This window comes from Drosophila hydei, unplaced genomic scaffold (genome assembly GCF_003285905.1).
Source record: "Drosophila hydei strain 15085-1641.00,03,60 unplaced genomic scaffold, DhydRS2 tig00000063-arrow-pilon, whole genome shotgun sequence".
Classification (NCBI taxonomy): Eukaryota; Metazoa; Arthropoda; class Insecta; order Diptera; family Drosophilidae; genus Drosophila; species Drosophila hydei.
Window position 1 is genome coordinate 8,731,603 of NW_022045657.1, and position 24,302 is coordinate 8,755,904.

Sequence of the window (24,302 nt, forward strand, 5' to 3'; positions counted from 1 at the left end):
GTTGTGAGCCTTGCAAAATGTATGCTTTTCCCTTTTGATTAGTTTTGCATTGAATATTGTTAAATGCAGTTATTGATATTAGAAAACTTACGTATTGATTTTCACTTGCATTTAATAGGTGTATATGTGGTTAGATAGATTGGAGTTTTTGTCAATATTTTTATTTTGTTTCGTGTATAAAGCCTTGGTATATATAGATGCTTAGATATGGTTTTTGCATTTTTTCTATTTGATTTGCGGCTTAAGTAACTCCTAGTTAGATTTTCTCTATAACTGTTATTAGTTGTATATGTATGCATATCTGAAATAAAATGAATTTTAGAAAATACTCCCAAACTGTGATGTTAAATGAAGTATGATAGTCGTTGTAAATGATCTATGTGTATATATCATTAAATTTCTTTAGTTTTGATACAATACTTTTCCTTTTCGTAATTTGCGTTGTTTAATTTTTCGATTTTCGCTTAAGAACTAAACGGTTTACTTGAAATTCAATTTCAATGCAGTGCGGCAGCCCTGCCGTTGAGCAGGCCTGGCAACCCTAAGCAAGAGTCGTTACGAATACTTAAAATTTAGTGCTAGAATTTTGCGTTCTCTCAACTAGTAATAAAGACTAAATTTAACAATTCCTTTGGGGGCTTCAGAGACTTTTTGGGTTTTCCAATTACACTTTGTTCTTTATAATATAATATAAATATATATATATATATATATATATATATCTGTATCTATCTGTATATATATATATACATATATATATATTTGTTTTATTATGTTATGCTTAGGTTCCTAACTTAGATCGTCCACACCTGCACCTTCTCAGCCACAACGCACCAGCTAGCGCGCTCGTAGTAGGAGCTAACAATATGCAGACTGGCCACATGATGATTGATCAGGGCGTCCAGCTCGCCCTCGCGGTATACGTGGTAGTAGCGATGATGGGTAGTGGAGCCGCCCTGCGACGGGCTGTCCAGCGAGGTGTTTGAGCTATTTGAGTGCTCCAGCGATTCGGTGGAGGTGCGCTGTTGCAGCGCCTGCTGCTGAGTTGGCTGCTGCGAGGGCGGCGTTTCCGTGGAGCTGGACGCACTGGAGGTCACCGATTTGATGACACTGAAGTTGCGCCTGCGCTGCCCATACTCGTGCATGCCCTCGCCCAGTTGATCGCCGCCACGTGCCTCCAGCGCCTCGGCATCCTCGTCCTCCTCTGGTATGGCTGCAGGATGAAAACCAACTAGATTAAGGCTTAGAATACTAAATTTATGTTAAGTTGTTCACTCACGATCTTCATCATCGCGCACATCGCTGTCGCCATCGTCCTGCAGCAAGTAGGCCGTCTCCGGATTGAGATTATAGTGACGATTGCGTTTGTAGTTGAATTTCGAGATCTTGCAGTGCTCGTAGATGCCCAGCGTGTAGCTTCGCTCGTTTTCCTCGTCTTCTTCCTCGCCCTCCTGCTCCTCGTGTATGGTGAAGCTGCGCGTTTGGGATGAAAGCGATGAGGTGGACGACGATATGGGCGACTGCTGCAAACTGGGCTGGGTCGAAAGATTGGCCAGCATCAGACGACGCTCACGCAGCTCATCCCGTAATGCACTCAAATCACCATTGGAGCGCTTCTTGGAGCCGCTGCCCGCGCTGCTGCCGCTCAAGTACTCGCTTATATCACCAATGCTGTCCAAGCTACGACACTCCGCACGATTGCTCTTATCGTCTAGCTCGCGCTGTAACTGCGCCGTCAGCTGCTCAGCGAACTCGGCGCAATCGTGCGGCTGCTGCTCCTGTGCCTGGCCAGCCTCACGCTTCTTTGGCAGCAGCGGCGCGCTGTCCGCATTGAGTATGATATCATTTTCGTTGGGCGTGGCATTGTTGATCTGTAGCTCGCCGTTGTGGTACTGCTTCTGGTTGATGGTAATAAGCTGGGCCAGCGCCGCGTCCGATTCGTCACTGGACTTGCCGGTGCCAGTGCTCGGGGCCGAGAGCAGCTGGGCCGATCGCGGAGCACTGATCACACTGTCAATGGAGTCCGGCGAGGAGGGCTCACTGGAGTCGCTGTCCAGATCATCGGTGGCCGGATTGAACAGCTCGAGCGAGAGCAGCTTCGTGGCACTGGTGCTGCTGCTGCTTGCAACACCCGAACCGGATGCTCGTCGAACAATGGGAAAACTCTGGCGTTGCAGCTGCAGCGATTGCTGCTTGCGAAACTTGGGAATGGGCGGCATTTCACGTATGGCTTGGCGTGTGATCTTGGGTATCGGTGGCTGCGGCTTGTCCTGCACTTGCAGCTGCTGCTGCTTGATGTGCGCCTCGTCGAAGTTAAATCGCGCTGGCTTGGCGACAGGCGTTAAAATGGCCATGGCTGCCGTCACAGAAGCCATCGATTGGGGCGGCGAGGTGACCGCGGCTTGGATGGCGGCTGGCGAGTGGGCAGGTGTCGGCGGGCAGGGCATGATGAGCGGTGACGTTGGCACGGAGTGTGTGGGCGGCAAACGTGTCAAACAGCCGGACGGGGCAGCTGCTGCTGGATTAGTCATAGCTGCCAAAGCCGCCTGGGCATTTCCATTGCTGGAGCTCGAGTTGCTTGAACTTGAGTTCGAGTGCTGATGCTGTTGCTGATAGTTAAGCTGCTGCTGATGCTGCTCCGGCTTGGGTATGAAGATGACCGAGGCAAAGCTGTCCTCAGACTCAATGCTCGTATCCGACTGCAGGCTGCTGTCCTTCGACGAATCGGAGCCGGACTCGCGCGAATGCCGGCGCGCGTTGCTCTGTTCGCTTTCGGCGCACGCAACGCAATCTTGCTGATAGGCGCTGCAGTGGCAGATGTTGGGCGCACTGCACTCCACGACGCTGCAGTAGCTGACTGGACCAGTTGTCGTGCTCGACAGCAGCAAATGTGTCGGGAACAGGCTGCCCGCGGTGCTCGTATGATGATGATGATGGTGATGATGCTGATGCTGCTGCTGGAGGCTCTGCGAAGCGGGCGTCATGGGTTGCTTGTTGTTGTTGTTTGTCTGCTGCGGATTGACGGCGACGCTTGCCGACGTCTGGCTTGTTGGCGTAATTTTTATGTTTTGCATGAGTTTTGTGATGCCCGTCTTAGTCACGCGCTCCAGGCTGCCCGTCGAACTCTTGATCTTGGTAGTGAAGCCCTCGCGTATAACCTGCAGTCGCTTGGAGAACAGCGCCGAGCGGCAAAGGAAGGCCTCGTTCAGCGAGGTCTGCTTCTGTATGCGTTTGCGCACCCGTTCCTTGTCGCGCAGTCGATTGCCCGTCATCAGCTCCTCATTCAGAGAGCTTTGCTTGCGTAGAAAGCTGGGCATATTGTTGGCTGGCGCCGTCCCAGCCGCTGAAGATGATATTGAGGAGACGCTGGCAGGCTTCTGAAAGCGCATGCAGAGGCTGCTGCTGACAGCCCCATTGGCTCCGTTGTAGTTGCTGAGCATATGAAAGGTGGCGTCGGCGTCAGGCGCCGTTTCTCCCAGCTGCGAGAGGTCGTCCTCGCACAGCGACTGCTTCTGCTTGATTAGCTTGGGTCGGCGGCTAAGTGTGTTGCCCGCGCTGGCGGTTGTCGTGGGCGAATGACGACCATTGAGCTGGGCATCGGGAGCACTGAGCAGCAGAGCAGCTGCGGCGCTGGCCTTGGTCTCGGCAGGCACCAGTGGACCACCCAGACTGGGCACACTTGAGCGTGAGCGTACGATTTGACGTGGCGGCGGCTGCAGTATGCTGCCCAAGCTGCGTGATTTGAGGCCGGCGGAGAGTGGCGGATCGGGGAAGTCCTCGAAGTCTTCGAGGCGACGCAGCTCAATGGGCAGATCCTTGGCATCCTCGTAGTCTAGGCTGCTGTCGTTCTTAGTGTCCTTGGAGGTCCAAGAATCAAGGAACCAGGCATGACGACGTCCGCTAGCCAATTTCTGTAAATGAAAATTAATTAGCAATGCTTAAGCACATCATGATCTAGTGCTCCACTCACTTGTATGGCGCGCCGCACAAAGCTATAGCAGGACTCGCCAGGCGAAGATGAGCTGAGGCTTGAGCTGTCGCCATCGCCAGCTGAGCGACTGGAATTGGTCGAATCCTCCGTGTAAGCATGATAGGGCGGCAGAAAGTCTCCATCGTCTTCCTCGTCGGAGTACGAGTAGGAGTAGGTGCGATTCTTGGGCGGCTGCCAAGGTATCAGCACATCCTGCGACTCGAAGCGTCGATGGCGCTGCTCCAGAGCCCAAACAGTAATTACCACACGTCCACCTACGCGCAGAATGCGGGCCAGTTCCCTCAGCGCTCTGACTCGACGTTCCGTGGTAGCAAAGTGATGTACTACAGCCAGCGAGAGCACCGCGTCGAAGCTATCATCGCGAAACGGCAGCTCCAGATTGTCGCACAGCGCCACCTGTGGGCCAAAGAGCACAACGTGATTACGACTAACTCAGTGCCGAGGGAAATACGAGTCAAAGTTGCTGCACGCCGCAAGCTGCTCAGCCAATTAAATTACGCAAAAGACGAAGCCAGCAGCTTCTCTGCCATTCCTGTTACAGATCCCCCGAGTAACCAGCTCCACAGCCACCTACACAGCAGCAACTGTGCCTCGGCAGCTGTGCAAGCTGCATAACTGCAACTAAGCAAAGCTGACCGCTGTTTAAGTAACCAAGCAAAGGAATTCCTGAGCTTCTGCTGCTATTGCATTTTTACAGTTTCCTTTTATTAATTTCACTTGAGAATGTTAGAGAAGAAGAGTAGAACGTTTACGTTATGCCAAACGAAAGCCTGTGAGCGACTAGAAATGCAATAAATTCCAAAGGCTTAGAACAATTTTAGGGCTTTGCAATTAAGACTGAAAGGCAGTTTGCCTTGTAGACTTTTAACTGAATGCCTTAGCATATATAAGAACTAAGAAATCTAACTCAAGTTTTTAAAAGTGTTTTGCTTAAATAGATAAACCAAGCTGCATAAGCATAAATAGTTTGAGAATCCTTTATAATCCTATAATATATAATTATATCTACTGCATTCAAATATTGCCAAAATACCAATTTAGTATATCAAAATAGACTTTAAATGATATTTATGTATTATAATTTTGGAACTATATAAGAAGAGAGTTTTTAACGTTTAAATTATAATAAATATCTAGTCTTGATATTTATAGACAACTATAAAGCCAGTTTATTCATTTAAAAGTCAACATATTTAATGGCATATCAATTTCTTTGGCTCTATTTTTGTTTGTGTTATGTTGATTAAACCAAAAAGTACTTTTCCTCCACTAATACACAGAATAATAAATATATATATATATATATATATATATATATATATATATATATAAATGTATAATAGTATAATAAATATTGTATAATAAATGAGTGGAATTGCATTAGATAGTCTTTATATGTGAAAGCTTGTATCTACTTTCAACAATGTCTCAAATCTTAATTAGAAATGAAATGAAAACATACTTTGAACTTTCATAGAAAGTGCTTTAATGCAAGTTGCATATTTGCCAAAATGTTAGCTGGAAGTTTTCGGTAGACAACAAGACTTTGCAATTAACTGAATTTTTGTTCAGATGGGCGAAAACAAAGTTAACACGCTCGCCCCATGAAAATTGTTCGTTGGTTTACTCAATTTGCCATTGAAGTGCCAGCAAAAACACATAGACTCACACTCATACATATTAATATAGCACACACACATACACACGCTTACATATGCTGTTCGGTTAGCCCATCTGCATTGAGTTGGTCTTGTTTTGGTTCGTTTCAATTGAAAAAGTTCGTTTAAAAAATGTGTTCCAGTAAACTGACCTTACCCAACACATAGTGCAGGTGGTGCAGGTGGTGCAAGTGTGTGTGTATGTGCATGGTTGTTTATTTTATTTTCATACCCTGAACCCATTGAAAATGGGAAATCAGAGTTTGATAAAATGTATGTAACAGGCAGTAGAGGCAAGCCAGACCCCGTAAAGTAATTCATTTCTTGATCAGGCAAGATGAGGTGAGTTGATCTAGCCATGCCGTCTGTCTGTCTGTCCATTTGAGTTTCTGTCCACCCAAGCGCAACTTGATATGATTAGAATAGCAAGAGTTAAGGGTATCTCCTAGTCAGGACTGCCGACTACCGCACTCGTATCTGTTTTTATATAGACACGCATCATTTATATTCATTCCCATGTCACGGTCAGCGTTAAAAACGTCAATTAACTTTGATCAAAAGGGAAATAAACAAATCGTGTACAAATAGAATTCGCAGCTGGATGAGCGTAATGTAATTGACATTTTCACACGTATCTGAGCTCAACTATGTAACGATTCCTTTTCAATTTTGCGTAAAATGGAATTTCGAATAAACTAACGTCGATTACATATAATGAATTAATGAAACATGTTGCTAAACTAATATCAATGCGCCTGATGCTCCCATGCTCTGCACGGATGGGTAACCAGGCAGCTGAAATGTCTAATAATTTGGACAATCTCTGGGTGTACACACATATATCTCTCTGCTCTGCCGTTGCACCTGCCACAAATATAATTTGTTGGTTGCAATAATGCCAGAAATCGTTCGGTCTGTTTGTATGCGCTACTGCAACAGCCTTGACCCAGCAAGCAAAATGCCTCTCATTCCTCTATGTGTGCACTGTGGATCTGCAGCTATGGCAGCTGACCAGGTACTTGGGCATGTCATCCAAGGACCTATGCAACAGACGTTGCAGCTCAACTTGTGGCGAAACACTTTTCTTTTTTTTTAGCTGCAAAATATCAATTAAGTTAAGTGTTTGCTCTCAGAGTTGACAACTTCAGGTGCAAAGCTCATGGAAATGCAATGGAAAAAGGCTTTTCAGTTTTCCATGCAATAGAAAATGTAATAGAAGATTGTAGCTTGACTAGACTTTAAGGGAAAACAATTTATTATGGCAAAAGTGTAAGTAACTAGCGAACTTAATACTAAAATTCCTGAAACACTGCACATTCATTTTTAAGAGTTATAATGAATGATTAGCAACATTCAACTCACCCAACCGAAGTCTATCTCTTCCCTATATGCATAAACAATCTTTACTAAGCCACAATAATCCTTTCGCTAGCCTTTATGCATCGCTCTACACACTATATACATGAATATTTCTGCAGAAAACGAAAAAAATTAACCCGTTTTGCTGCCCACTTGTGGGCGTGTCGTTGTTTATGCAACGTTGCCATTTGTATAGAGCTGCACATAAAAGCGGCGCACATTCGCTTTCGACTTTAGTGCTTTGTGCAGCCAGCCAGCTTTCCACATGGAAAGTGTTTTCTCTTCGATTTTTATTCTTTTTTAAACACATGTTCCGCTGTCATGAATGCACGCGCCGACATTTCTCTATGCTCCTTACAAATTGTATTTATAGCAGTTGCCATATTTTACACACGCACACACACACATACACACTCCGTTTGCGGGTGTGTAATGTCACACTGGTCGTGCACATTACGCTTTAGAAACTTATGTTGACAAGTTTTCAATGCAGCTCCGTCTTAATGTTGCGAGCGTCAGGTGAAACATGTTACGCATACGCCACGTTGCACACTAATGGGGCCAAGCACAGCCAAGCAGCAGCGAGAAGCGAGCAAAAAAACATTCGCAAATATATAAAAATTTGTTTTAGCCTTCTTTGGCTGGCAGCTTATTTAAATGGCGCTTAAACGAACCACAGCGAACATGAAAAAGAACAGAGCAGGTGCAAGCCGTAGTGGCTGCGGCAGGTCGACTGGCACAAAGCTCAAAGACTTAGCCTGAAAAGCGAAGCGAAGAAGAAGACGAAACAGCAACCAGTCTCATTGCATTGGCTTGGTTCATCCTTTACTTTATTTTTATTTTCTGCGCCGCCTTTTCTTTTTATTTGCTGCCTTCTATTTTTATACCCCGATTCCATTGAAACTGGGAATTCAGGGTATATTGGTTGTATGGAATTGTATGTAACAGGCAGAAGGAGGCGTGGCAGATGCAATGAAGTATATATATTTCTGACCAGTGCGACGAGCTGAGTCGATCTAGCCATGTCTGTACCGATAAAAATCGATAATTTGACATCGTTTTTAAATTGTTTCTTGCATGCTACAAAAGATGGAAACATCCCAAGCAAGTCGGAGCGGAGTTTCCAAAAGTTCCAAAAGTTCCGCAAGTTCGAAAAACTGTGTTACAAGAGACATTTGCCATGGCACATGCCTTACCACGCTTAGAATGTGATCAAGTTCATCTAGAAGAAAATTTATTCAACCACGAATGCAGCCCCTGCGCAGTCGCTACGTGTGCGCGTGTTTATGTGTGTGTGTGTGCATATGTTGTTTGTTAAATATGTATTAAGGAATTGAATGATTGGCATGTAACTGCAGGGCTCGGGGTATCCCCTAGTCGGGCAGTCCCGACTAAAGCAGTCTTACTTGTTTCCTTTCAATGCGTCATTTCGGGCAGCAACAAAATTTATGAGTGCAGGCTGTGTGTACGTGTGTGTGCGTGTGTGTGCATGTGTTATTTGCTTAATGCCTGCTGCATAGCCTGCTCCACTTGGCAGTTTTTTGCTTTACAAAATTATAGTAAATCAGGCCATGCACGCGTCCTGAAATCAAAGTTGCCTGACAGCAGCTGAAACTTTTTGTACCAGCAGCAACAGCACCAGCAGCACCAGCAGCAGATATATATGTAAATATAGTTGAAGTTAAATTGGTTTTTCACATAGTTTTCGTTTTCGGTTTTATCTTTATTTTTCTTTTTTGCAAAATGGCAACACTAACAGTCGCAATCAAAGTATCAAACTGCATTCGAATGCAGGTCACGTGAGTCGCTTATGCCTTTTCCATGTTGTTCATTTTAGTTTATTTAACATACACGCAGACAGACATATTGCATATTATGCACTTTAAAAAAGTCAAATTCGACATATTTCAATTTAAATAATGCTCTTGGCGTGTGCAGCGTTCATGTAACTGCAGGCAGAAACATAGATAATATTATTTAAGCTTCGATTGGCAATTGGCATACTCTCTGTAATTTGATTTGAAAAGATTTAGCGGTAAGTCGCAGTGTCTTAAGTTGTTAGCCAGATCAGACTGCTGATATGATTATGTTTGGTATACATTTTCTAAGCATTAAATTAACTCAACTGCAAATAATCTGCAAAGTGAGATGTTGAATACATTGGATATATTTTCTCTAATATTCTATGATATTTCTTTATCTATATTCTAGAAACAATACAATATATCTATAAAATGCTTTAAATAGTATTAGAGCCGCCTCTGTCTGTCTGTAATTGTATATGATTTATTTTTAAGGATAAAACAAAAGTATGTAATCCTCTTATCTAACTGAGTTTCAGTCGTATACAGGAGAGGCGCGCTAAGAGAGGTGGCTAAGAGTGCACAAAGATCACCCTCAGGAGTCCTTTTCACATTCAAAGCGGATCAGGCTACTCACTTACTGCTTGACCCTCTCCTTATTCGAAAGCTAATTGAAGAATAAAGCAATTACACTTTTTTATAGAAACTTCGAGGATTCAAGGATTCCTGCAGGTCGAGCACTTTTAATTCATTAATATTAAATCTAATCGTATGTCTCAGCTTAATAAATGAATAATTCGTGCAGGGCTCTTCAGTGCGCGTGAAACTGTCCAATCAATAGCAGTTGCAATTTTTTCAAAAACGTGTACTTTTTTATGAATCGAACAAAAATATAATTGTCTCTAATGGATGACAATGAAATGTCAAGGACTTGACAATTGCAACAATCAACCCATCATAGACACATTGCACGTGGCACAGGTCTCCCGTCAAGGGATAATGGCAACGAGACTGGTTATTAAATAAATGAAACCATTTAGACTAAGTTGTGTGCACTTTGCTGCCTGCGCCTGTGCGCTATTGTGACGTGCAACCCTGGCTACCAGCACTTCCATTGAATAGTAACCCTAGGCGACGGCATCTACGTCCTCGTTGTTGTCCTCGCCATCATTACATGCGAACGCCAAGCCCCACGCAATGCCAGCGAATGCAATTTAAATGCGAAAAATGCCTGCAACAAAGCCTAGGGCTAGGAGTTAAGAGGGAGCTCCTGAGCATGATGATTGTGGAGCGGCGAATAGTATGCATTTCTGAGAAAATGCCAATTCTTGCCTGCAAATGGCACCATAAATAAGCGAAGCCAAGCGAAACGAAGCGCGTGTAATAGATTATTGCAAAAAGTATTGCATACCTCTGGGAGCTGGCAGTCGGGGAGCGAAATTTATTGTTCGCTGCTATAAAGAAAACGGAAATGTTGTGGACTTCGCAACAACAACAACAGCCATAGAGAGAACAACAACAAGATGTGCAACAACAATATTTAACAAGAACTGAACACAATGGAAATTAATTCAACGGAAACTAACTGCAAAGTTGTTGCATTTTTAAGTGCATGAAAAGAATTTGTAAATAAATTAATTATACTAGAAGATAATTAATGCAAAACTAATCTGATTAAAGATTTCGTTTATTATGCAGACAAATTGCATTTGAAAAACTTTTAATTGGTATTGGCAGCTCGTGTAAAATATAAATTAAATGAATTCGAAATCAAGATTCATTCAATTTGTGTTGTTTATAGAAATAAATCTCTATATTTTTATATTGCTCTTGATTAAAAAATAAATGAAAGCAATAAATTTGAACTTTTAAATTTTCACAGCTTTACAGACATACCAAGAAATATCACTGACTGCTGGACTGCTGGAGTGGAGCCACAGAGTCTCTAGTTGGCAATTCTCAGTTGGACTTGTTATCGATTTGAATGCACTTGACTGCAACAGAGCGCCTGCACTTTATTAGTTGCTCTCTAATGACCAAAACGCTGTTCGTTTTATGGCTCCATTGTTGGTCATTGCAATTATGGGGGCATTAAAGCTCAGCGCTGGCTAAAGCCGAGGGAACATGTGCAAATAATTTCAAATGATAAGCATAATTTATGCGCTGCAATAAAGGCGATGGCTTGGCCATGGCTAAAATGGGTCAATTGTATGGCCAAGAATATAAAAGAGAGAGAGAAGGAGCGAGATAAGAGGAGGACAAATGAACTATTGTTCGCATGAATACAAAAATGTTCATCTATCCAACTAGACACACCCCACGTTGTAACCCACTTTGAAGTAATTTAAGCACATCAATTGCAATTGCAATGCATTCATGAGGCCCACTCACCTCGCCTCCCTTCTCGTGCGCCACCTTGCTGAGACGATAGCAGCGATCGACGCCAATGGTGCATATGGCGGGATTGCACTCTGTTAAGTAACGCCCACTGCCGCAGCCGACGTCGCAGACCACTGAGCCCGGCTCCAGGTTGCCCAGAAACTGTGCCACTCGTGGTCGCACTGGTCCCGTTGGCTCCTCGCAGTGCTCGTAGACATCGTGGACGTAGGCACGTTCCAAAGCCGCCGAACGGCCGCTGGCATCACTTGATGCAGTTGTTGTTTTTGTTGATGCTGATGCGGATGCTGATGCTGATGCCGATGCCGATGCTGTTGAGGCTTTTGTTGCGGACTGCCGCGTCGGCTTTACTGTCTCTGCAGCAGCAGGCGCAGCTTCGTCTCTTGTTGTTGCTGTTGGTGCTGTAGTTGATGCGCCTATTGTTGTGGGCGAAATAACCGTGGGCGCCAAATTAGCCGTTTGTGTGATGCTAGACGCTGCATTTGTCGCAGTTGTTGTTGTCAATTGTTTGGTCATTGCTGCTGCTGTGACTGCTGCTGTTGTTGCTGTTGCTTCTGTTGTGCAGTTTTTATATGTCGTCGACAGACAAGTCTCATCTACGATAAAGAACAAGATAGATGATGGAAATGAACATTTGCTGTAACTCTGAAGACTTTTTATCTTTTAAGATTATATTTTAATATGAATTTATATATGTATATATATTTATATATATATATATATTATATATAGAAATTGTATTTTTTAATGAATAGCTTTTAGACAATACTAATTTATTCCATATAAAATCGATTACTAACTTTTGTATATATTTCTTCTAGTTACAAGACCTTACGCCCTTTGGCCGAATTGGATGTGCTGATGTTAGTAGAATCCTTAATCATATACGCATATCACACATAGTCATATTTTCATAATATACATCAAATACATCGTTCAGATGAAATAATTCTAAGCCTACCATAATTTCTTCAACATTCATCATAATCAGTTCAATCATAGATAAGGAAAGGAAAGTCGTATACTTTCCAAGATATATATATACTGAATTGGCTAAAAATGTGCACAATATGCATGGTTATTTATAATGTGCCAACAATTTGTATAATTAATGCAATTTGGGTCCCTTAATAGGAGCCATAAACTCAAAACTTTCGCCCCTATTGCATGCTTAACAAAATTTACAATTTCACATTTGTGTGTGTGGGTGTTGCGGTTGTTATTGCTTCTGTTATTGCGTTGTTGTTGCTCAATGCATGACATCAAGTCGTAAAATCGTTACACCAACGTCAGCAGCCCCACAAACACTCGCATCTACATATGCAAACGCGTTGTCAACACCGTCATTGGGCAACTGCATACCGGAAATGTAGAGCTGGCATGAGTTTGCATTGTTGTTGACATTTTATAACTGTACTTCCGGTGCCAGTTACCGACGCCGCTGGCCAAAGCGCATGCATGGAAACTTGAACGCCCTCAGCTACCGAGAAACTGTCAGCGTAATAAATTGCATTTAAGAAGGGGAACAGCAAATAGGCAGGAAACGACAGCGAGTCGGAGGCAGGACATGGAGGGACGGTGGCTGCTAGCGCTGCTAGTGCGAGCGAGTGCCAAAGCGCATTAGCGCTGTTAAATGAAATTATAATTGAAATCAGATTAAAGGCAAATATAATGGCAGCAATGACGCAGCAGCAGAGGGCTGGCCCTCCTTCAGCAGAGCACAAAGAATAAAGCATATCGGAGCCTGTGTGCGTGAATGGGTGTTAATGAGTGCATGTGCGGGTGTTAATAAGCGCAGCAAATGAGCTGTGCATGTATTTTATGGCGTTTTAATTCAGTTAGCCGATGCGACAAAGGGCAACTCTATAACACGGCAGCCTTAACTCATTTTACACGCATTGAAAACAAACAAATTATGTTGTTGAGTGCGCATTACGAAAGTTTAAGGGCTTAACTATTCAAGTACTTTGCGAACTTTTCATGCCTGTAATAAATTTAGTGGCTAAACTTTAATACAACTGATTACCAGCCAAGTAATTCATTTAACACAACTTTCACCAGGAGCAAACTAAATCAATAATGAAAAATGTGCTGACGGTCTTTCTATATATATATATATATATATATATATATATATATACAAAATTGTTGCTGCTAAGTTTGCTGGAATATGTAGACTTAGCTTAATGTAATTTATAATTGACGATTTTTATTATTAAAACTTGTTGTTTACTTGGGCTAACAACTAACCAATCGATAACAGCTAGCTAAAAGTTATTCAGCTTTATGAATTAGTTGTCAATGCAGAGGACAACAAAGTGAATTCTATTTGCATTGAGTTTCTATTGATTAATCCAAAGCAATTACAAAAATTGTCAAAAATTGATGTAGCATGAATTTATATTAACACATTCTATATATTAATATTATTAATATATTATTATAATAATATTAATATTATTAATATTATATTAATATATTATTATTTCTATATTTCTGTTATATGAACATATTTCTTGCATTCATTTAACGTATTTTTCTCATTCAGCTTTTTCGACTTCTTTCATATTCTTGGGCTATCTCGGGCGCATCTGTAGATACATTTTGCCAGTTGACTTCAAATATTACGCATACGTCCTGAGGGCGCGCGCACATCATGCGTATGCATAATATTTTGTGGCTTGTGCCTAATTTAATGACTCGCGGCTGTTGTTGCTGCTGCTGGTGCTCACCTTTTGTTAGGCCGTTGGTGCGCTGATAATTCGCATTCCACAACGCCGTCGACGTCAGTTCCGTTGATAACATGCGTTGCGGGCTGAACGCAGAACGAGAAATGACTTTACGAGATTGCCAATGGGCAGAGTCCTGTTCCTGTTGCTGCTGCTGCTGTTGGTGATGGCGATGATGATGTCGAGTGGCGACGATGAGTGGGAAAGTAAAAACGACAACGACGTCGACGCGTCAGAAAATCAATGTGCATGCATAATTTAAAGTCAGTTGGGCAGACGGCACTTGGTTTTTGAATACGTCTCCGACTTTGACTTCGACTTCGACTTCGCTTCGGAATTGGTGTTGTGCTATTTTTAGACTTTCCAACCGGGACACATTTTATACGATAATTTGCTCAATTTTGTTTGGAAATCTATCATTATAGCAACTGCACGCCGTAATTGCTGTGCCACGCTTAGCTGTTGTTGCCGTTGTTGTTGTTGCTACCGTTGGCTGCTTTTGTTGTCGCTACTGCTGTGGCTGTGGCTGTGGCTGTGGCTGTGCCTGTGGACACGGACACGGACATGGACACGCGCTCGCTCACACACAAAATAGGATACACAAAATGCTTTTTACTGCTCCTGCTGCCTTTATGTTGCTGCCGTTGCTGTCAATGTGCCTGCCAAGCGACGGCCTGCCTCTGGCATATGACGTTTTCTTTGTGTGTTTCACTGTGTGAGTGTTTGTTTGTGTGTGTGTGTGTGTATGATTTTTGTTTCTGCTTGAGGCACTTTTCACTTGCACTTTTCGACGGCAACCCTTCACATTGAATTCTGGAATTTATTAATTGCAACTTTTATTTTCACGCACTATTTCTAGGGCACTGGCACTTGGCGCTTCAATTTCCAAACACAAACTCTCCCTATCTCTCTGTGTGTGTGTGTATATGTGTATATAGTGTGTGTGTTTCTGTTTGCGTGTGGGTCGGACTTGCCGCTGCCGTGTGTGTATGCCATGAGTTAACGTCGCGTACTGGCCGCAAAAGCACGCGCATATCCTTTTGTTCAAGGATGTTGTTGCCATGTGGATTGCATTCAGCAAGCTTTTGGCAATAACTTGACGAAAGCTTCAGCCAGCTACAGCTGTTCTCAGAGAGCGAAAGTGATTGTGGGAGAAAAAAGACAGCGGGAAACAGAAAAACTTAGCCAGCGAGCAGGCTCTATTAAAGATCCTTTTATATAGTTTACAGTAAACATAATTTGGAATTGTTACTGTAATTTAAAGAGCTTTATGAATGAATTAAGTTTAATTTTTGAATTATATACAGGAGTAATAAGAATCATGTCCAAATTATTAAAGCTTGCTTAATATTTAATAATATAATGTTAATTAAATTAAATGTTGAGATTTAGAAAAGAGCGTATTAAGCAGGAAGTGCTTAATGGAACAAAGGAAGATGAGATATATATATATAATAGAAATATATAAAATATATGGTATATAAATCAGTAAGCTAATATATATAAATATATAAAATATATGGTATATAAATCAGTAAGCTAAACATACAACTTATACAACTTATAGTTAGATTAGGTTTGTCAGTTAGCAAAAGTTTTATTATAGGTTAAATATGAAAGAGAATCAATAAAAATTGAATTTCATAAGTCGCCCATTTCAGTTAGTGCTGCTGCTGGCAGCCTAAAAATAGCCAAACTCTGGGCAATTAAAATGAAAAGCTTAATCGCTTTGTTTTTTTGCTCGCGTCGGACTGTCAAATTTCATGAATGAATCCCTTCAGGCAATTGAAGACGCACAGAAATAGAAATAAAAATAGAAACAAAAGCTGAAGCAGAAGCAGAAGCAGAAGTAGAAGCAGAAGCTTCGTCAAGTTGGCAGCAGGGGCTCTGAGCTAACCAAATTGTCGCTGAACACTAGAACAGACCAAAAAATAGAACACAATTGTGAAATTTGCGCAGCGCAAACTCTACACCAAGTCGCACACACACACCCATACACACACTCGCACACATGCCACAGGACTTTGTTCGCCTGATTATTTTTGATGAATGAAAAGCTTTTTGTTCGTCCTGCCGCTATCAACGCCGCGTCCCTAAGCCAAAGAGGGGATTGTTTTTTGTGTAGTACCATAAAATAAGGGTCGACTGACGCTGACGCTAACGTTGTCTTCTGAATGTATATCTGTGTGAGTGTGTGTGTAGTAAAAGCTGCTGTGGGCTGTAGCTTCTTGACTGGGCGCTCACTGGCTGGGCGGTTGCCCAAGCGTCATATGGCTTTTTTTGTAAGCATGACTAATATAATCAAATGGCCAACGCGACTGTGGATATGGCGTCGAAATTTTTGGCGACATGCCAATGAGTTTGGCAAATGCGAGTTAAGCAGCCCGACGACAGATAACCTTAAACAAAATATGTATAATGCCGCGCGGCGGGGGCGTCGGCATGTGTTGATGTCGTCACAAAGCAAAACGAAAAGCCTGGTGAATCATGCAGCCGGCAAATGTTTGCCTTCCGTAACGCATTTATAGCCCTCTTGGCATGTGACAAATGACAATGTTACCAAAAAAAAAACAGAAACAGAAAAGAAGAAGAATATAAACGACGGAGAGTACAATGAGCAGATGTCTCAATTGTTATTGGCAGGAAGTTTAGCAAGTTTAGCATGGGCATCGGTATTACCCGATATTATGATTAAAATTGTAAAAGTTTGCAACGGTTTTTGTTTCTGTTTAGTAATGATAATTTAATATGGACCTGGTGTTCGGCTTTGCAGCTGGCAGCAGCTGCAGTAGTCTCCATATTATTTATTAATATATAGATATATAAATATATATATGCAAGTAGCAATGCCCTACGCCTGGCACGCCCGGCATCTAACGAATGAGCCATCATTAGTTGCGTTCCACTCATAAATCATACGCACCCTGGCGCAACATTCGCATAGCCGTGGCATGGAGTCGCCGGTCAGTGTATGCACGATGGACTGCACTCTTAATAATGTCACGTAGCAGAGCTTTTGACAGCTAAGTGCCGCACACTTCATTCGCATCCCGAGGTAACGCTGGCAATTATAATGGACAGGCTGTCAGCTCGTGAGTACTTGGATGCAATTAGCAGAGCTTAAAATAAATAAATAGCAAGAGGAACAATTGCGCCGTTAGATAATGCTGCGATAATTGAATCAGCTTGAGGAAGTATCCCTAAAGCCGACTAGTTGTAGCCAAATTTAATTAAAAGTATAATAACTTTGCCAGATTGCAAATTTAATTAAAAAATTGTGTCAGTAGCAAATACAAAACGTTTTGCTTGTTGTCTTGATTTAAGGCAAAGCAAATCTGCGCAACAAGCAAGGCGCGAATGTCCTTGCCAAGATGTTTTCTGCGTTCATTTTCGTATGCTTGGGCAAATGGAGTGCAAATTATGCCGGAAATACGCCAACGGCAACGCGCCTACCCACAGCTGCTCTTGCTCTTGCTCTTGCCACAAACCGAATGCAACGCAAATTTTGCCAGCACAACACGTACTACTACTTGCCGCTACCAGATAAAACTTGTCGACATAACTTAACTGCGGCTGGCACCCGCGGCCCGCCCCTGGCCCATCGCTAGTCCGGCCCTGGCTCGTCCCTGCCCCAGCCCCGCTCCCAGCTTAAAATCTAATGTTTGGCGCGTGGCGACAGCGCTTAAAAGCGTCGCCATTCTGGATAGTCGCGTGTTCCTGAACGGCCTTGCAATGTTGCTCGGTTTTATATGTTAGTTTTTTGGCGGACTTTGGTAGCCTCTTTGGCTAAGCACATATAGCCGATGTCTTGTTGCGCATTTTGTCGTGTGCCACGGTCAATGCTCGGGACGGACATTGTCGGCCTGACGTCAGCAGCCCACGCAGAAATGTAGCAAAACAGAAAAATAGCAATGCTTCAACTCCGCCCCTTTTCAAGGCCAAACAATGGGCGCCAGCACTTGTGTCGCGTGACGCAAAGAGGATATTGAGTTTTCTTTTGGGCGTCTTAAGCTAATTTCTATACTAATCACGTGTTTATAAAGCCAATTAAAGTTACCGTTAGAAAGCTTACATATGAAAGCTTTCACTTAGCAAAGACATCAACCAGAAAAAGCAAAAGTTATCTGAGTGGACAAAGCAATAAACGAGGGTCGGTTCAAGACTAGAGCAGTGGCCTGAAGTGGGGCGTCAAATAAAAACCTTTTGCTGCATTATTTAAATACTTTTAAAAGATTATAAAGTATTATTAAATAGATTTTCGGATCCTAAATTATCCATTAACATAGGATATTCACTGACTTTTAAATTTCTTTTATATCTATAAAATGTTTAATTTAAACAGCTTTAGCCTTTTTGTTTCATAATATAATTGACAAATAGTCAGCTGATAAGTTCTCGTAATCAATAATAACAAGTTTTTATGATTTTTTATCATATTTATCCATTTATTTATATTCAAAACTTAAATGGGCGCGGGTTATTGGTTCGTCGATCAGTAAAATGTTAGATTAACACATAGATTAATTAATGCACATTCTTGGCGCTTTGACTAGAGTTCGAAAGGAAGTTGCGGTGTGCTGTCCAGGTCTTCAGATCCCTTCGGAGATCCGCTCAGAAACGTGTTATCTTGCTATGCTCCGGTGAGGGCGGCAACGAGCAAACGGACGAGCGCGAGGGACTCTGCTGTGGACGTGGCGGTGGACGTTGTGGATTGATGTTGGCATTGGCCTGGCGAAGATTGGCAAAGAATTGCTGTCGCCGCGGACCGCCGCCGCGCAAGGGCAATGTGGGTATCTCGCTGGGCGACTGATGGTTCATCTCCTCCTGCGAACAGTGGCGCATAGCAGGATTCACGCACTCATAAACACTCTGAAAGATGAACATGGCAAAAGGCTGTCGAACTGACTACAATACGATAACATACCTGCTCGGAGGAATACTGATTGTTTTGGGCAAAGGCCAAGGAGGTAAGCGAGGGCAGCGCCTGAGCAATATCCGAGCGTTCAATGCCGCGCACAATGAGGAACGTGCGTGGTATCAATATGCCCACCAGAACAGCCCAGCCGCTGGCCTGCAGGCCCAACGGTATGGCCGCATCCCGCCACTCATCGCCAAAGAGCGATAGGGCAATCCACACGGTCCAGATGATCAGTATGAGCACGCCGCCAATCACTATCAAGATTCCTTCACGGTAGTTGCGCTGAGATCGATAGATGAATGGCACCAGGCTGACCAGACAACAGAGCAGTAGAAAATCGTAGGCCATCAGGCCCCAGAGCCAGCGACCGTAGTAAATATTCTCGCAGGAGACGCTCTCCGAGGCCATATGCATAACTACCAGCAGCTGCACGGACATGCCCACCTGAACGAAAACGCTAAATATGCAAATGACCGCCTGGATGTAGCCGTTGACGTGGGACAAGAACCCGCCCTCGGACCCAATTGAGGCCAGCATCACAGCTCGGCACAGCAGCAGCGAGAAGACTAAGCAGTAGACGAGCGTCATGAGGAACACGCGCACTGCGCAGAGCGTATTCAGAGTGTTCACATCCTCGTAGGTGACATGCGAGTTGCGCTGTTCGCCCACATACTCCATAGAGAAGGGCACAAAGGAGCAGAAGACCAGGATGAGCGATAGCAGCAGTAGGATCGACGTCACTGGATTGCCCTCGAACACATCGCTCAGTGAGATGCGCACCACAATGAACACCAGAATGGCCAGCGTGGCGATCAGGCCGAGTATGGCTGCCGTCAGGCCCGTTGCCACCCAAGTGTCCAGTTTGATGCGCCAGAACATGACGCTCTCGCCATCGAAGACGAACGGATGGCGCCGATTGTCGCCCACTGTGTACTGGCAGTTGAAGACCAAACCGAATTTCGTCTTCAGCTCCAGGCTGGTGTGATTGTCTCGATTGTAGTGGTAGTAGGTGGTCACATTTGTCACAAAGTTCTGTGAGGCTATCTCGCGCAGCTCCATGCGCGACTCGCCCGTTATCACGTCTAGTGTTTCCTGTTTCTTCTGGTACATTTGAAAGATCATGGAGGTGGAGAGCTTGCGCATGCGCAGCAGCGCCAGCAGCTCCAGGGTGTCATGTGCCCGACGATACTCTGAAGTGCGCCAGTCCTCGATGAAATTGAGAAAGTTGAAACAGCTCTCGAGCACATACAGATCCTCATCGCGCTTGCAGTGCTTGGCTAGCGAGCCGCGCAGCCAGTTCATCAGGTCAACAATGGGGCTAGCAAAGACCAGGACGCGCGAGGGCAACACACTTTTGCCAACGAGCACCTCGTCGAGCGCTGTGGGCATGGGATCCAGGTCAATCGCCCGCAGTTCTATATCATTCTCCATTAGCACGAACGCCTTGTTGGGCAGCTCTGGAAAGAAGTCATTGGAAACTAACTCGGACTGGATGGCAGCTGCAGCTTACCCTCTAGGAATGACTGATCTGCACGCTCTATGGGCACGGCAAATACGGTGCCATTCTCCTTGAAGTGATTGGCCATCTTGTTGCCGAATAGTATGTAAACATTGTCGTCGCTCTTGAAGTGCATCAGACACATGTGCTCCTGCCTGGCGGCGTCCATGAACTCGTTGTATATATCTAAAGTTTCAGTCACGATCTCCACAGAGGCAGTCTTCTCGCCCCAGGGCATTTGATGCAGCAGATGTGCCACTTTGGGAAAGAGATGGGTCCGTGTGCTGGGTATGGGCCATACGTTGTACTCCAAGTCCCTGATAATCGGTTCGAGGCGTCTGTACAGATCGAAGTCTAGGAATATGCCCATGGAATACTGAGTGCACTGCTGCAGGTATTGCACCTCCTGTATAAGCAGGTTCTCAGCCAGGCTGGCATTGTCCACAGTTATAGCGCGGATGCCTGGTAGAGGGAATTTGTCACTTTATATCTTTTATAGCTGCTTTTGTGTTCGCTTTGCTTACCAACTTCAAAGTCAGCTGAGATGAGATTCGCCTGATTCACGCGATTGATAACAAAGAGCGCCGAGACGGGGTCACTGGTTAGCACACTGACCATAACGTCGCCCTCGATGATTTGCACTAGCTCTGGCTGCTTGCGCACCACCTGCTCTCCGTCCGCATTGGTTAACGTCAGTTGCAGTCCAGTGATGCAAATCTCAGGTACCAAGCTGCCCGCTGCAGTGGTGCTGCTGCCATCGTCTGTGATGGCACTGCTGGCGCTGCTGGCTGGGTCTTCTGTTGTGGAGTATATTAGAGGCGACAGCAGCTCTCCAGTGGTGCTGCTCTCGTGGGTCGTCGGTGGTGCAGTAGTGGTGCTACTGATTGGTTGCGGTTTCGTTATGCGCAGCGGTGCTGATTTTCTGGTGGGCGTGGCAAGACCTGCCCCATGACAATGAGCTATGCAACTTAATGTGATGAACAGGTAGAATAAAGCTGCAAGGATTCCAATTAGTAAAGTGTTGATAGATCTTATTGAGCTCGCGAAACTTACCCCGTTGAGTGTTCGTCAAGCCTCCCATGGCGCCTGCAGTTTTGCGTTTTAAATATTTAAATTAAATACGAAATTCTCGCTTTATTTTTATGACTCGTTCAACATTTATGGACAATTAGCAGGCTTTTATTATTGCAATTAAAACAAGTTATCTATGAAAACAAAAAAACTATATTTAATTGTGGAAATTAGGGCCGGAAAGCAAAGCCAAAATAGGATTGAAATGCTCGGCGCTTGGCGAATCGCGGTGCATTTCTCTCTTTGTATACAATTTTAGCTTTTGCTATTTCGCTTTGCCTTCGGACTCTTCGGCAGAGTGTTGCACTTTAATCGCATTAAATATTGTCACACTAACACAGAGACGCACAACCAGCCACCCACCCACACACACCCTCACAGATGGGTAAACTTTGGCACAGTTGCCTTTCCGCTTCTCACTCGTATCAGTGCAAAGTAATGCGGTGGCAAATATTTTAGTTTTAGCTTTAGTTTTTCATATTTTCATTTTCGTTTTATTTCAGGGGGCTAGCGGAAAACGTGGAAAGTGAACACAGCCAAAGGAAAATCAATAGGTATTTTCTACGGAAATTGTTATGGCCAGCAATGATATTCCATGCAAATTGGCTTGTTAATAGGGCCGACTTTTCCTTTTTATTTCTTTAGCTTTATTTCACTAGAATCGATTTCTTTTTGACAACGTTTTACAGATGTATTTCAGTGTAGTACGGAATTCACAGTTGCTCTGAGGTTTCGTTTTTCCGTTGAACTATTAAAACACATAAAATATAAAAAGAACGCTTCACTGATTTTGGGGCCAATTAAACGTTTCTCGTTTTATATTTGACCACTGAAAGCAGAGCACAAAAACCATTCGATTCACACACACATATATATATATATATATATATTATTCTGATTTTATTTGCTTAACTTGGTTCTTTGTTATTTGAATATGGACAATCAATTTGTGTTGCGCCTACCAACGGGTGCAGCACTGCAACTGCAACCTAATGTGGCACAGCACAGACAATTGTTCACAAGCCGCGTCGTCTCGCAATTATGTTGTATGAAGCTTTGGTTCTATTTGTTGTATTTCTTTTTTGTAGTTTTATTCTGCTCTTTTGCGCTGGGTTCCCGAGTTTCGTCAGCCACCCTCGTAATGTTTTGCACCTGTTATTTTAGTTGTTTTGTTTTGGCCAACTTGGCTTGGGCCTACAACAAGCGTTCGTTGTTATGGTTATGCGCTCAAGCTCGGAGCCGCACTCGTCTCGATATTTGAGTGAAAAGTTGCTCATAATTACAAAAATCAACATTTTGTGACGTGTTTGAGCTGTGCTAACCCCTTTCCTGTTGGTCTTGTGGCCTGCCGTCTGAAGTTTGAAGTTCAAACATTGGTCATCACAATTAGGCGGCTGATTGAAGCACGTTTTGAGTTACACGCACGCACACTGCCGTGTCGAGGGGGTTGCACACGGCCTACGTACTGAACACAAATGGCTGCCAGCTACAATATATAAGCTACAAAGTTGAAATTTATTTTGCCAAACATTTTCATTTTATCTGGTTAGCAATCTTACAATAAATTTTCATATTTTTTAAATTTTTTAAACTTCTTAGTTATTATTTTTTATGATTTCAATTTGGCATGACTGACTGGCTTCATCTTATATTAAGCCGCCTGAACAGAGTGCTGGGACAGTTGAGAAGGCAACTTAAAACAGAAAGAACTACTCAATCAATTATTGTAATTAATTAATTAACTAATTCTTCATCATTTTTGTTGGCTTTTCCCCATCTCTCTTCTGTTGCTTAGCAGTTAAATTAACTTAAAATACAAATCAGTTTATCTTGATTATTTCAACATTTTTCCCTCTCTGTTTTCACATCTGTCTGCTGTTTTTAATTCATTTCGTTCTGCATAAAGAAAAGCTTATACAAATATGTGCTGACAAAACCCGCACAGTCAATGCAATTTGTATATTAAACTATTATTGGATAGAATAACAATTTACTGAATTAAATACACAAGCAGCTCTTTCGTGTCTCTGTATATATTTGCGCAATATATATGCGGAATATAAATAGTTTTTGCTGCATTGGTTAAGTCCTTGACAAGTGTCCATGGAATAAGGCCAGCAAAGCGGGTTAGAATCCCCCGATGGGACATTGACATTTCTGGGCGCGCGTTTCCGGCTTAGATTGTTTTGCATAACACTTTTAATTAATGTCAACACGAAAATGCAGCTGCAGTCGAGGCGATTCACTTGGCCCCGAGGCCCCAATATCATTGCATAAGTTTAATTTTGTTGCACGCCCTGTGCGCCCCTCCGTCTGCCCGTCCGTCCGTCCATCCGCCTGTCTGGCTGTGTGTCAAAGAGCGACTTTGGGTGCTTTAATTACAGTTGAGCGAGCCAAACAGTTGACAGTATTTCGACCAAATGTTCAATTTGTTTATGCAATTTACAGCAGAGAATTGCGATATGCAACCGCGTTGATAGGCAAATAGCAAACGGTTCCTTAGTTAGTTAGTCATTCACTTCACAGTTAGTCATCCACTCACGCGACCACGACCACGTCCATATATCAACTGTTTTGGCTATAGAGCTCGCTGCTCTACGGCGCAGCCGTAAGCCCATAAAAATGCAAGAGCTCGCCTAAGGGGGCTGAGCAGCGGGCTGTTTGGTGGGCGTTTATGCATCCATGCTGCCATCCACTCACTTACTCACTCACTCACTCACTCAGTCAGTCGCTCACTCAGCCCTTCATTCGGCTTGTAATTATGCCCAGTTTTGGTGTCAGCTCTCTGGGCTTAGCATTGCATTCTGTGCAGTCAATATATTATGCAGTTATTAGTGACACCAAAGGGCATTGCATACCAAGTTACCTCACTCTATGCT

At 43.5% G+C, this 24,302-nt stretch overlaps 2 protein-coding genes across 5 annotated transcripts; both read right to left on the bottom strand.

The window, feature by feature from the left end:
- Positions 1–785: 785 nt before the first annotated feature.
- LOC111603002 lies at positions 786–14,434 on the bottom strand. 2 transcript variants are annotated; one of them, XM_023320401.2, is made up of 5 exons: positions 13,940–14,434; positions 11,202–11,803; positions 3,971–4,387; positions 1,280–3,911; positions 786–1,213 (listed from the first exon to the last, which is right to left on the bottom strand). In XM_023320401.2, exons 1-5 carry the CDS (start codon positions 14,010–14,012, stop codon positions 795–797), a joined length of 4,143 nt encoding a protein of 1,380 aa, XP_023176169.2. In that variant the 5' UTR covers positions 14,013–14,434; the 3' UTR covers positions 786–794. The 2 variants fall into 2 exon arrangements, with proteins under 2 accessions (XP_023176169.2, XP_023176168.2); XM_023320400.2 differs by having other exon boundaries at positions 786–1,231.
- A 3,950-nt stretch (positions 14,435–18,384) lies between these two features.
- Positions 18,385–23,984, bottom strand: LOC111602998 (protein bride of sevenless). Of its 3 annotated transcripts, none has more exons than XM_023320394.2 (6): positions 23,806–23,984; positions 21,406–21,557; positions 20,877–21,347; positions 20,365–20,814; positions 18,861–20,311; positions 18,385–18,805 (listed from the first exon to the last, which is right to left on the bottom strand). In XM_023320394.2, the coding sequence occupies exons 2-6, from the start codon at positions 21,431–21,433 to the stop codon at positions 18,548–18,550; spliced, it is 2,658 nt and encodes an 885-aa protein (XP_023176162.2). In that variant the 5' UTR covers positions 21,434–21,557; positions 23,806–23,984; the 3' UTR covers positions 18,385–18,547. The 3 variants fall into 3 exon arrangements, with proteins under 3 accessions (XP_023176162.2, XP_023176164.2, XP_030078762.1); XM_023320396.2 differs by lacking the exon at positions 23,806–23,984 and adding an exon at positions 22,386–22,687; XM_030222902.1 differs by lacking the exon at positions 23,806–23,984 and having other exon boundaries at positions 21,406–21,587.
- Between the last annotated feature and the right edge of the window lie 318 nt (positions 23,985–24,302).

Excerpts from the sequence above, each read along its gene's own strand:
- LOC111603002 (XM_023320400.2), bottom strand. The coding sequence starts at position 14,012 with ATGTTATCAACGGAACTGACGTCGACGGCGTTGTGGAATGCGAATTAT. Across the intron at positions 11,804-13,939 it reads CACCAACGGCCTAACAAAAG|ATGAGACTTGTCTGTCGACG; the intron begins GTGAGCACCAGC and ends TCTTTATCGTAG. Across the intron at positions 1,232-1,279 it reads TGTGCGCGATGATGAAGATC|TTGGTTTTCATCCTGCAGCC; the intron begins GTGAGTGAACAA and ends GCCTTAATCTAG.
- LOC111602998 (XM_023320394.2), bottom strand. The coding sequence starts at position 21,433 with ATGGGAGGCTTGACGAACACTCAACGGG. Across the intron at positions 20,815-20,876 it reads CTCAGCTGACTTTGAAGTTG|GCATCCGCGCTATAACTGTG; the intron begins GTAAGCAAAGCG and ends TCCCTCTACCAG. Across the intron at positions 20,312-20,364 it reads AGATCAGTCATTCCTAGAGG|AGCTGCCCAACAAGGCGTTC; the intron begins GTAAGCTGCAGC and ends ACTTCTTTCCAG.